The 13,248-nt window shown below is 39.5% G+C and overlaps 1 protein-coding gene across 2 annotated transcripts in view; it reads left to right on the top strand.

The window, feature by feature from the left end:
- The window catches only part of DERA (deoxyribose-phosphate aldolase), a 115,144-nt gene extending 103,962 nt beyond the window's left edge, over positions 1 to 11,182 (top strand). For both annotated transcript variants that reach the window (XM_029955093.1, XM_029955094.1), the window contains exons 7-9: positions 6,130 to 6,242; positions 10,017 to 10,166; positions 10,480 to 11,182. In XM_029955093.1, coding sequence (XP_029810953.1) covers positions 6,130 to 6,242; positions 10,017 to 10,166; positions 10,480 to 10,536 — 320 coding nt within the window. In that variant the 3' untranslated portion in view covers positions 10,537 to 11,182. The remainder of the gene's footprint in view (positions 1 to 6,129; positions 6,243 to 10,016; positions 10,167 to 10,479) is intronic.
- The last annotated feature ends 2,066 nt before the right edge of the window (positions 11,183 to 13,248 follow it).

Genomic DNA, 13,248 nt, shown 5'->3' with positions numbered 1-13,248 from the left:
CCCTACAGAACTGTGAGAAGATAAATTTCTGTTGTTTTAAGATACCAAGTTTGTTATAATTTGTTCCAACAACACAGGAAATTAGCAGAGGAAGAATGATGTAACATTGTCTTTGTTCGCAGATGACATGATTGTTTGTGGAGAAAATCCTCCCAGATCAACAAACTCTTGAAATTACTTAGTGAGTTTACCAAGGTTTCCGTGATACAAGGTTCATATAAAACATATGTTGCTTTCTGATCAACCAGCAGTGTGAACAATTAGAATTTGAAATTCAAAAAAACTATCATTTATAACAACAATCCATAAATTGAATAACGGGAATAATGTAGTAAAAATACGTATGTAATATATATGTACACCTATTAGACTGGATAAAATCCAAAAACTCGTAACACCAATTGCTAGCGAGGATACAGAGCATCAGGAACTGTCATTCACTGCTGTTGGGAGTGGAAAATGATACAGCTACTTTGGAAAATAATTTGGCAGTTATTTTGAAAGCAAATGTGGTCTTACCACATAATCTAGAAGTTGCCCTCTCAGTATTTGCCCAACTGACTTGAAAATTTATGTCTACACAAAATCTTGCATATGAATGTTTAGAGCAGTTTTAGTCATAGTTGCCAACAACTGAAGCAATCAAGATATCCTTTAATAGGTGAATGGATAAATATAATTGTGGAACATGTGTACAATGGAATATTATTTATCAGTAAAAGGAAATGAGCTATCAAGCCATGAAAAGACACCAGTTTAAATCCAGCTTAAATTGCTGGAGCGCTTGGGTGGCTCATTTGGTTGAGTGTCTGACTTTGGCTCAGGTCATGATCACACAGTTTGTGGATTCGAGCCCTGCGTCATGCTCTGTGCTGACAGCTCAGAGCCTGGAACCTGCTTCAGATTCTGTATTTCCCTCTCTCTCTCTCTCTCTCTCTCTCTCTCTCTCTCTCTCTCTGCCCCTCCCCTGCTCACATTCTGTCTTTCTCTCTCAAAAATAAATAAACATTAAAAAGGTTTTAATGCCTATTGCTAAGTGAAAAAGCCAGTCTGAAAGGCTGTATGATTTCAATACATGACATTCTGGAAAAGGCAAAAGTGTTGCAATACTTTATGATCTGTGGTTGCCAGTGTGGGTGGGAGAAGATGAAAATGTGAAGCACAAAGTTGTGAACATGTGTGTGATAGTGTAATGCTGGATGCGTGACACTGCACATTTGTCGGAACCACGAGAAGCTTCACAAAGTGTGAACCTTAATGTACGCAAATAAAAAACATCATTTAGGAGATCAGGGGATTCTGGGATAGAATGCTGACTGTGAGCAAAGAATCTGACTATATGACAAATGTATGAAACAGCCTCACTGAAGGAGGTCGGAAGAAAGGTACTGACCCACATAACACTATAAATTAGGGTGGCTGGAAGGCTAATGGCAAATGAGACGGCACATTAGCATTGGAGAGTAGTGGATAAAGTTATTTCCCATGGTGTGGGTAACAATTCTGATAGTGCTTTGCGTGGATACTGAATGCACAGTTAAATAAATGGATGGTAGGTACCAGATTTCTCAATGTTGAGGCAGGAGTTAACAGATAAAGAGGGGGATGGGGCTAGAATGATCCATGCAGGGATGGGTCAGAGTTGGAGACGTCAGTTTAGTGTAATACAGATAGTTAAATATGGAATTATAGATGTGTATATATCAGAGGGTTAGTATACACAGGTATATTTCTTTGCTAGGCAGCTGAGAGAGCCAGAAAGAAGCCCCTGCAGTAATGGAGTACACCTACCCCCAGGATTTGGGGTTCTAGTACCATTCTCTAATAAAAGTAACTAGGGTCTTTGGAGAAATGGCTTATTCTCAGAATAGGGCAGAAACATAAAAGATGAGCCTGGAGCGTTTGGCAATACCAGAGTAAGTGCTTAAAAAACACAAATGCTTCATGATGGAAGTGTGGCAAAGGTATATAGGAAGCAACTGAAACAACAGTGGTCAAAGGTAGAACCATTGAGCAATCAGATAATGAACTGGATTATAAACCCGAGTATAATATCTCTGAGTCTTTACTGCTAGAAATGATTGTAAATAGTACACAGGAGCAGACAAATCTCCCATGCAATGGGTCCACATAATTTATCTCAGTATTTCCACCTGAAGGTAGTAAATTATAATCCCTCATTCTTTAAGTGTGGGATACACATAAGGGCTTCTTTCCAAAGGGTACAGAATGGAAAATAGAGAAAGGACAGTGACTTTGCAGTGGAGAAACCTGGCAAACCCCACCTCCCAAGTGTTTGCAGTCAACATAAACCGTGGTAAATCATGTGATGGTAGGTACACGTGAGATGGTATGGTGAGAGTGGCACTTCACCTCTGTGGTCTTCCTCCCCCAAAACCCATCACCCCAATTTAATCAAAATGAGAGGAATGTCAGACAAGTCCCAAATGAGGGACATTTTACAAAATACCTGACCAGTACTCCTCAAAACTGTTAATGGTCATCCAAATAAGACAAGTCCAAGAAACTGCAAACCATGGAGATATGACAAATGTACACATCATTGTATCCTGGGCACAATTCCATTCTAAGTAAAAGTAAGCATATCTAGGAGCGCCTGGATGGCTCAGTTGGTTAAGTGTCCAGCTTCAGCTCAGGTCATACTCTTTCGGTTCGTGGGTTCAAGCCTCGCGTCAGAGTCTGGGCTGACAGCTAGCTCAGAGCCTGGAGCCTGTCTTTGGATTCTGTGTCTCCCTCTCTCTCTGACCCTCCCCTGCTTGCGCTGTCTCTCTCTCTCTCAAAAATAAATAAAACATTAAAAAAAAGTAAAGATATATAAATAAAGTATGGATTTGAGTTAATAGTTATATGTCTATATTAGTTCATTAATTGTAACAAATGTACCACATGAATTTAAGTTTTTAATAATAGGGGAAGCTGGGTGTGGGGTTTATAGAGGTTGTACTAGCTTTACAATGTTTTGGCAGGTTTAGATCTGTTCTAAAATTTAAAATTCATTTAAAACTAAATAAAATAATTTATTCTTCTGAGCCACCTGTCCAGTTTTGTTACGTGAACTGGGATGAAACTCAAAACTCTCCCCTTTCCCATTAGTCAGTTAAAGGTAGGAAATTTCGTAGTTTTCTTTTTCTTGGTAGCCTTGGTCATCCATCTACCAATTGATCCATCCATCCATCCATCATAAGTCATTTATTGAGCCTGGCATACATGTCATGCCCTGGGGATAGAGTGCATAGAAAGATCTCACACCTGCCCTCAGATGTGCTTACAATACAATTAAGAAAGAGAGACAGACACAATGTGCAGGCCACTGTTCCTACTCCTGAGCTTTTGTTGCTTTCACGATAGCTTTCTGTTCTGCTCCTCCCAAATATGTGAAGAGGAGAGTCTCCTACCTTATCCTACCTCCAGACTCTTTCAAAGGGGTTTGGCTCTTTTGGTTAACTTTAAATTATGTGATTTTTAAGTGACCATACTTTTTTTTAGGCCTCCAAATGTGGCCTTGGACTTTTATCTTAATAATCTTCCCTTCTAAGATGCTTGAAAGAATTTAGATGATATTAAGTGTTGCACCCAAAAGCTTTCTAGTGAATTAGAAATAAGGTCACACTTTTGGAAAACATAGCTTGGACTTGGTCTCATTGTGAATTCTTTGGGAATGTTCCTCTCACCTCTTCCATCTTTTTTTTTTTTTTTTTTTTGGAGGCTTTAATCTCTTCTCCTTGATTATCTTATTTCTGGTGTTGTGGTGACCACACATTGGTTCTATAGTCCATTCATTCATTCATTCATTCATTAATCAACTCAGGGCATTCCCACCTCAGGGTCTTTACAATTGCTATTTCCCTGCTTGTGATGTTCTTTCCATAGATGCCTTTCATTCAGTCTCTACTTGAATATCACTCCTGAGTGATGCCTTTATGACAATGCTATTTGAATATGGCTACCTCTCCCAACTCCATCCTCTCTCCCTCATTACATTGCTTTCTTCTTCATAACCTCCACTGACATTTGTTATATATTTATTTATTGTCCTTCTCTTCTAGAAAACCTGCTTACCAGGGTGGGAACTTGGTTATTTTGTGTAGTGCTCTATTCTCAGCATCTAGAACAGGGTCTGGCACTTAGTAAGTGCTCAGTGAATATTTGTTAGATGAATCCATGCACAACATATATCTGCATTTCATCCAGTGGGCCTATAGACCCACAGGGGGGGAAAAGGCTTCTGATGACCTGCTTTCATAAATCAGAATTTCTCTCACATTTTTACAGATGGAAACCCCACCTAAGTCTTTGATTCATTTATAGTTGTATAATACTTGAGAGTTTTCAAAGTGCTTTCATACAGATTTGTCTCTCTTGATTCCTTGTATGATGAACACTATGAAGCAAGTAAGAATTTTATAGGTAAAACAGTTCAGGAGATGAAACCAGGTATTGTGACTTTTAGTTCATCAAGTGATTACCCCAGATTTATGTTTCACCTCCACCTGCACCTAGAATGCATGCTTTTGAGGGCAAGGGCTTGAATTATTTGTTGTTATACTTTACACGGTGTGTTACACACAGTGTGTTTACCAAAGGCATGTCAATTTGAACCTTTCCATCCACAGAATAGTTGTGGAAGTATCTTTTCCATTTGAAACTGAAGGGGAACGTTTTAGCCATTTCTTTCCAACATTCCATTGACCACTAACTTCTTTGATGCACCTTGGGAGAATCCCAGACATTAGCCTTACCTGTGGTCCCCCAGAATCAGCAGGCTAGGGCCATGAATTTGCACAAGAATCACCTAGGAACCTTGTTTACATTCAGATTCTGATTCAGTTGATCTAGTATAAGACCCGAGCGTCTGCATTTTTAGCAAGCGCCCTGGTGGCACCCATGCTGCTGGTCTGTGGTCTGCATGTTGAGTATTTCAAGGTTAGGTAACCATATGAAAGATGGAATTTCTATTTGGCTACTTTGTGACCCTAAGTGTCTTGGAGACCCAATAGCATATTGGTTAAGCTGTAATTGTTTTTATTAGAATCCTACCCCCTCCCCTTACTAACTGCGTGACCCCAAGCAGATTATTTAACATTTCTTCTTTTAAAAATTTTTTTAAATGTTTTATTTATTTTTTGAGAGACACCGAGAGACAGAGCACAGGCAGGAGAGGGGCAGAGAGGGAGGGAGACACAGAATCTGAAGCAGGCTCCAGGCTCCAAGCTGTCAGCTCAGAGCCTGACCTGGGGCTCAAACTCATGAACTGCGAGACCTTGACCTGAGTCGAAGTCAGACTGTCAACCAACTAAGCCACCCAGGAGCCTCAATTTAACTTTTCTGTATTTCAATATTGTCTTTTAAAATAGGGATCATATAAGTACTTAACTTGTGCAGGTGTTGTGAGGAAGGACTGAGCTATTACTTGTAAAGCACCTAGAATAAAGCATAGTGCACAGTGCGTCTTAACCTCATTATCATTTCTTTGTCTCCTGTGCTATTCTGTTAAACTACATCAATAGTTTAAGATACATTTGAGAGACAGAAAGCTGTTTATAGTATTTCTAGGTTATGAAATAGCATGATGTCTTTCATGAAATTCCTGATCTCGTTGGGAGACCCACTGCTTTCTCTAATGAACAGTGTGGTGCACACACGCTCACAGTGATTCTCCTGCGTTGTCACAGCCGTACTGAGCGCTTTCTGTCGCACATAAGAAAATGAGGGGAAAATGAGTGGGCACTCCAGTTTTGTGGTAAAGTGTTGTGATAAATGATATTAAGCACAGGGCATAAAATTGTTTTTATTCATCTCAGTTATGCATTAAATAAACCAACTTGATTTTAATTGATGATATGGAAAGACGGAGGCAAGGGCCCCAGAAATCTGTGAAATTCCATTTGGTACTTAATTCCATGCATCTTCTAGTAAGGGGGGGGAAGGGGTGGAAAGTAAGGACAGAATTATTTTAAAGAGGGATTTTGTTTTTAATTTTTCAGATAGCTAATGAAAAATAAAGTGTTCCTCAGGAAAAAATTTACACAACTCATTTCTTCCACTGACTAAGATGTGTAAAAAATAAGTTTTTAATTAACATGGAGGTTTTTTTCCCTTTTGTTTTAGGATCAGATTTTATTAAGACCTCTACTGGAAAAGAAACAGTAAATGCCACCTTCCCGGTAGCTGTAGTAATGCTACGGGCCATTAGAGATTTCTTCTGGAAAACTGGAAACAAGGTATATTATTGCCAGCAAATCTTTCTTCAGAGTAAAGATAATGTTATTTATAATACTAGTTACAGCCACAAAAACTGTCTTTATATGCAGAAGGTGTGAATGAGTTACCTTTATTAAGATAAATGCTTAATTTACCTTTCATTACAAAAGAACACATTCATGGAGAAAAATGTGCGATTAACAGAGAGTGAGTGTGAGTGTGGGAGTAAGTATGTGTGATCAAGATGTAAACTCACTTTATGTCCTTTTATTAACTGAAGACAATTTTATCACTGACAAGAGATTCCTAAATGGGTTCTTTAACGAACTAATTCTGCTGCAACACAGAGGCTTTCTGGTAAGGCGTTGGCCAGCGAAAACAGGTTAATGCAGAAATTAAACTTCCTTGAGGAATGGAAAGAATTGCAGAGTAACATTTATTGAATGATAAGCTGTGGTGGTGATATGAAAAGTATGCAATATAATGGGAAATAATCTTTTCCTGTCATTATTGAAGGACACACATAAATTGGTTTTTCTGTTGGGAAACCCCCGGTCCAGAAAAACTTATTACTTTTAATAATATGAGGTGAAGAGAAAATTCTCGAGGAGATGAACTTATTAAACAAAATAATGAAATGCTGTGAAACAGCAGGGAAAAGGTAGCTAGACGTTATATAGCTCTTGAATTAAATATCCATTTTTGCGTTTTATGGCAGTTGGATATGCTCTTTGGAAGACTGTTAAGCTGAGGAGGGTATGTGCCAGCTTTTGTCAGCTTTTCGAAAAATAATACATATTTTTTTGAAACATAGGAAGTTAAAAAAATACGTATGAGGTGGTTTTTTTTAATGCGTTTGGATTTTCCTTTTTGCTTCAAGTTGCTTGGTTAGCTGCAAATTACCTCAAAGGATTTTTTTTTATATCATTGGAAAGAAAGGTTGTTTTGTTTGTTTTATTTCTTAATGAGACTGTCCCTTCCTCAGAAGGTGTCTTTATTTTTTTTTTTCTCCATAATATTTTATTGTCAAATTGTTTTCCATATAACACCCAGTGCTCTTCCCCTTAAGTGCCCTCCTCCATCACCACCACCTCTTTTCCCCTCCCCCCTCCCCCTCAACCCTCAGTTCATTCTCAGCTTTCAATAGTCTCTCAAGTTTTGCATCCCTCTCTCTCCCTCCTCCATTCCCCCTGGTTCTCCATTAGGCAGAAGGTGTCTTTAAAAGCTGATCTCTGGATTACTGCCAAATGGAAACCCCAAAAAAGGCCTTAATGCTATGCCACCTGGATATGATGACTCTGTATGTGACTGTACCTTCCGTTCATTTTGGAACTGGAGCCCTTTTATAGAATGTACTGGATTTCAGAGGAAATGAACTTCTTCTAGAATTTTCTCCTTCAGAATAACTTTATATCTTAAAAAAGTACAAATAGGAGCGCTGTCTACTGTGACCTTACTTATGATAGTTGACTCAGTTTCAGTAACCTCTTCTTGGTAGCCTTTATGCTTTGATCTAAATTTAAAAATAAAATGTTTAGCTCTAAAAAAGAGAACTCTCTCTTTGGTCCTCCCACCTGAGACTGCCACCATTCATTTAGACCAGTAGTTCCTATTTTATGCCAAAGGACAACAAAATCAGATGTTCGATGCCTGGGCCCTCATCCCTAGCCCTTCTGGAACAGGGGTAATCCTCAGGCGTCTGTGTGTCTCATAAACTCCATAGTCAGGATTAAAACTCACCAACAGAGACCCAATCCTGTTGTCTTCTCAACAAACATTTATTGAGTGGTTAACTGTGCATGTTAACCTGTGTTAACAGGGATACGAAATGAACAGGTCCCTTCCCAGGAGAGCTCATAGACAACGAGCAAAGAATTTCAGTAAAAGTTTTAAGTGCTCAATATCCCAGGTCATTGTACAGTAGAAGGGACTCTTTGCTGTCTTCCAGAACTTTCCTTTTACTTGTATTGACCCTTTCCTCAGCTGACAAAGCTCATCGAGTTTTATCAACACTGGACAGATACAAGTCAAATCATATTCATTATGATCACGTTTGATTTCACACGGTGAGGATCTGTGTCTCTGTCTACAAATCAGGTACATCCTTTCAGGTTGTTGACAAGTTGCCTGGGCAGCTGTTAGACCATAAACTTTCTACATCATTGATTTAAGGGGTGTTTTAAAATGTGATGGGCCGTCTTCCAGACCATGATTAGTGTCACTCTGAGCAGCAGAGATTTAATATTTCATAACTGATTTCATTGCAGATTTATGTTTTCCATATTCTCTCCCTTAAAAAAAAGGATAAACTTATGCTAGAACCTCTCTTCAGAAACGTTGCCAAACAGACTTGCTGACACAACTGAACTATATAGAAAAATCTATATGCAGCACTTCCTAATTGACAGAAATGCTCCTATGATTAACATGTATGCTAATATCAGCTAATTGATTTTGGGGGCTTCTTCTCAAGAAATATACTCATCCTGTTTATCTCCCCCATTTGCCCCATGTCTCTGCACTTTCTCAGAGCCACTTGGGCTCCAGAGTAATAGACAGATAGGATTAGGATCAGCACAGCTACTGCCTAGTCATGTGGCCCTGTGTGCCCGAGGCAGGGACACCAATAAGGAGACTGACTGATATTCCATATGGGAATTAATGAGGGTCTAAACTAGAACAGTAGAAGTGAAAGCAGAGAGGAAGTGTGGGAGATATGGAAGTGAAGGAGAGAAGATTGGTGGGACTTGACCATTGATTGATTGGGTTTGGCGTGGTGGGGAAAATGGTGAGTCTAGGTTAACTCTGAGGCTTCTGGTTTGGGCTAATTATGGGACTTTGCATTTATCGTCTCCCTTCTCTAGCATTCTTTTAGCCGTTACCTTTGTGTTGGTGCTACCTATCCAGTCAACAGCTCTTAGTGTCCAAAAATGCCTGAGCTTTAGTACTTGGGCTATGGAGTGTTTTCTTGCTTGTTCCCATCTATAGATATTCTATGCTACTGGATTCAAATTCTTGAGACTAGTAAGTCCAGATAAGCAGGTTTTACTGTTTATAGAACACATTTACCCATTTCTACCATTAGAACATCATTTGTAAACATCAGATACTGGCTGACTTGTGCTGTTTCAATGTTCACCTTCAAAGACTACCGAACTGTCAAGAGTTCCTACATTATTTTTTTCTACTGGACTTATTCAAGTGGTCTGGCTACTTTATATAACTCTTTCCACTTACAACTTAGAAGAAAGTCCCTGCAGTTACGTTGATAAAACAACTGTCAGCACTCCTTCCTGATTGCTGCCAGTTTGGCTGGTGTGACCTCACTGATTCCCTCTTCTTATTTTGAATACATGTGAGTGTCTTTTGCACCTCAGGATGAAGGGCTGAAAGGTGACTAGCCAGGCTCACTTGTAGAAATGTGGAATGAATGGGCTTTTGTGATACCTGTTTTCCTTGTTTATTGACACCTCTCTTGTTTATCCCCGGTTCACAGCTATAGTTTAGATGGTTGAGGTTTATGACTTTCCAATAAGTGCAATGTTAATGAGGGTTATTAACGCTCATTAGTGTCTCCTCAGAAGCAGTGACATTGTTCCCATTAATCTTTGAGAAGTCATTTTGTAGTGTGAATGGGCGTGAGCCAGTTATCCAAGCTCTTTTGCTGGGTGAAGTGAAATAGACTTTAAACAAGAGAAGAAGAGAGAGAGAGAATCGAACCCCTGTGTTAACGCAGTACCATGTTTAAAGCACTGCAGTAACAAGCATCGTTCTCTTTCCCCCTCCCCTCTTAGATCGGCTTTAAACCGGCAGGAGGCATCCGCAGCGCCAAGGAGTCCCTGGCCTGGCTCTCGCTCGTGAAGGAGGAGCTGGGAGCTGAGTGGCTGACGCCGGCACTTTTTCGAATAGGCGCCAGCACGCTGCTCTCGGACATCGAGAGGCAGGTGAGTGGTCAGCCATTGTCCTTGGCACAAACTGACAAATGTGTTTTTGAGAAAGAAATGAATAACCCCTATAGGACTATGCAAACTAGAGATAAAAACTCATCTGATTTACTTCATCGTACCCAAAGTTCTATTTTCTTCCAAGCAAACCTCTACCTGAAGCAGGCTGACTGGAGAGTCTGCTGATGTGCCTGTTGGGCTTTAGAATGAAATAGTAACTGAATTATTAATTACTAGTTAAGAGTACAATTATTAATTGATATATATTCTATATGATAATTACTAATTAACTGAATTCTGATTTTCCTCATAGATTTACCATCACGTGACTGGAAGATATGCGGCCTATCATGATCTTCCGATGTCTTAAATCAGTGACCAATTCCAGAAAAGTTCTTTACAATGATGTTTGAAATGTGTTTTTCTACATAATTGCTAAAAGTATTTAGTTAGAATATGAGGGAATGAATAGGTGACTGACATTTTTTCCCCTTCAAACGTTCACTGAATTTAATTTGAAGAATAAAAGGAAAAAAACAACTAATCCATACATGGTATTTTTTTCAGGCACATCTGAAATGGCCCTAATTACTTGATGATCTGTATTGTTAATTTTGTGAAGATTTCCTCCTAAAAATTCTGAGTAAAATATTAACGATAACTTCGACAACGTTAAGTTTTAAGGGGAAAAAAATGCTAGACTGCCCGTGACGCGTGCCTTAGCCAAAGAAAATGCCGCATTCTGGAGCTTCTGGCTGCACGCTAATGACTTCGGGAATCACTGACTTGGCACTAATTTCATGCCATGAAAATCTGTCTTTAATTTTTACAACAGTTACGCTCTTTTATTAATTGTTTTGCTAATGAAACCTCTGTCACCGTTATATGGTATTATGGCTATTATCTTTTTTAAACATCTCTCTGTAGTTTATTGTTTTGGAAAAAAACTTTTCAATTGTTAACAGTACATACTAAAAAAGTAATCCATCAAATACATGAAAAGGTTTTTTATCAATGACTTTCTGAATCTCTCTAGTAGAGCCTTTGTGTATTTATATCATAAAGCACCTCAATGACCTTATTAATGAGTACAACTTAAGTATATATGCTGAAACTTTTAAGATTCTCTGGCATAGCGATTGGAGAAAAACAGCAAACATTAATGTAGCATTTAATACGTGCTAAGCACTTTACATAGATGAATGTATTTAATCCACATGTAATCCCTTTAACAGTCAGACCCGATATTATCCTTTTATACGGATGAGGGACTGAGGCACAGAGAGCTTAAGCAACTTGTCAGAGATCACAGAGCTCAGAATTAGAAGCGTCAGGAATCAGGCCCGGACAGACAGTCTGCTTCCTGAGTCTGTGCGGTCACGCCGTGTGTCACTGTCCCTCAGCACACACACACACACCTACCTAGTCAGAGCTCACTGTCCGCTCTGGGCATGGTGATCTTCTTTCTGGTCTACTCCTTCCTTTGCTCTTTGTCTCTCCCAGGTCTCTGCCTCCACCATTTTCGTTTGCTGGCACCTCTAGCGAATTGTAGTACCTAAGTCTCCCTAAATGGGGATGTTCATGGAGAGAATCTTCTATCCTTCCTGAATGCCTCTCTGGCTGCTCATAAGTGGAAAACCCCACACTGGGCATCTGTCTTGGTTTCGTCTTCTCATTGCTGAATTCTAGCCGGCCCCTTCCTCTTTCTAGCTTTGTGACCTTGGTTCAGTCAGTTCACATCTCTGGACCTCAGCTTCTCCATCTGTAAAAGAAAGGGGTTGGGCAAGTGACATCCAGGTTCTTTCTGACCTAAAATTATATTACCCTGAGGGTAATTACAACAAATTCTAGAAAATGTTTTATGGCTATAAAGAGAAAACACTCTGGGAGCAATCTAAATTAGAATTTGCCTCTCGAGACTCAATTAAGCAAGTCCCCACAGCCCCTCTCCAACTGTAAATGAAATGACTAAAATAAGAACGGAGAAGAAATCCTGCTTTTCCCCCTTGCCTTAGCAGAAGCTAACTCTTGACTCATGCCTTTGGATATGGTTGGTTGCTCTGAATGCCATATCCACCTTCATAACATGCCAGCCCAGGTGCCCACGGCGCAATGGCCAGTCACCTTTAGAGAAGAAACTTTGCAGAAAAATAATTACATTCTATCACCTTTGAAGCTATTGCAATTTCACAGTGGTTTCTGTTTTCCTCCCATTAAACCCAGCTGGTCATTTTCGTTGATCAAGTGAACAGGCATCATTATCTTCAATTCTAATTTATATGAGGCGTCCACTGAAATTGACCCCTGTGGACAATTATAGATTCACATAGGAAATTAAGACTGTGAGTCCCTCAAACCTATTAGAGGCTGATGAGCATGGCCTGATCTACAGGTACGTAATCTTACGTTTTGGGGGACAGTGTATTCCAAGGACTATCAGGCTCTTCATCAGAAATGTCTGCCCCGTACCTGGCTCTTGAAATCAAATGTAACACAGATGACTTTAATAGGAAGACCTTAGTAAATGTTGATTGCTATGAAAACATAAGAGGAAGAGGTCATTTTTGAGGTGACTGTGATTTACTATGAGCAGGTTTGTGTGCTTCAGAGCATAGGGAGCAGATGCTCTATAACAGCCAGGAAGTGAGGGCCAGGTCTTGTGTTTGAAGCCACAAAGTTAATAAAGCAACCCCACCCCAAGTGTCCCAGTTGTTAGTAAAGCATATTAGGCCTTGAGGTTCCTTTTTAGACAATGAATCATATGATTTGTGGGCTTAGAGAGACTTTAGAGAATATGTATTTCTGTCCTTCTTTATGTAAGAAAGAAACGAGGGGGGAGTCACTTATGTAAGTAAGACCATGTTGAAAGTCAGAGCTAAGACTAGAACTTAAAGCCATATTGTTTTTATTTATTTCAGTTCTTAATCTTTTTTTATCTTTTTTTTTTTTTTTTTTTTTTTGAGAGAGAGAGAGAGAACTCGTGAGTTTGGGAGAGGAGCAGAGAGAAAATTTTAAGCAGTCTCCATGCCCAGGTTGAAGCCCATCATGGGGCTGAAGTAAGACCCTGGGATCATGACCTGAG

This window comes from Suricata suricatta, chromosome 10 (assembly GCF_006229205.1).
Source record: "Suricata suricatta isolate VVHF042 chromosome 10, meerkat_22Aug2017_6uvM2_HiC, whole genome shotgun sequence".
Classification (NCBI taxonomy): domain Eukaryota; kingdom Metazoa; phylum Chordata; class Mammalia; order Carnivora; family Herpestidae; genus Suricata; species Suricata suricatta.
Note: the sequence above shows the minus strand (reverse complement) of the source record. Positions and strands in the feature narration are given on the sequence as shown.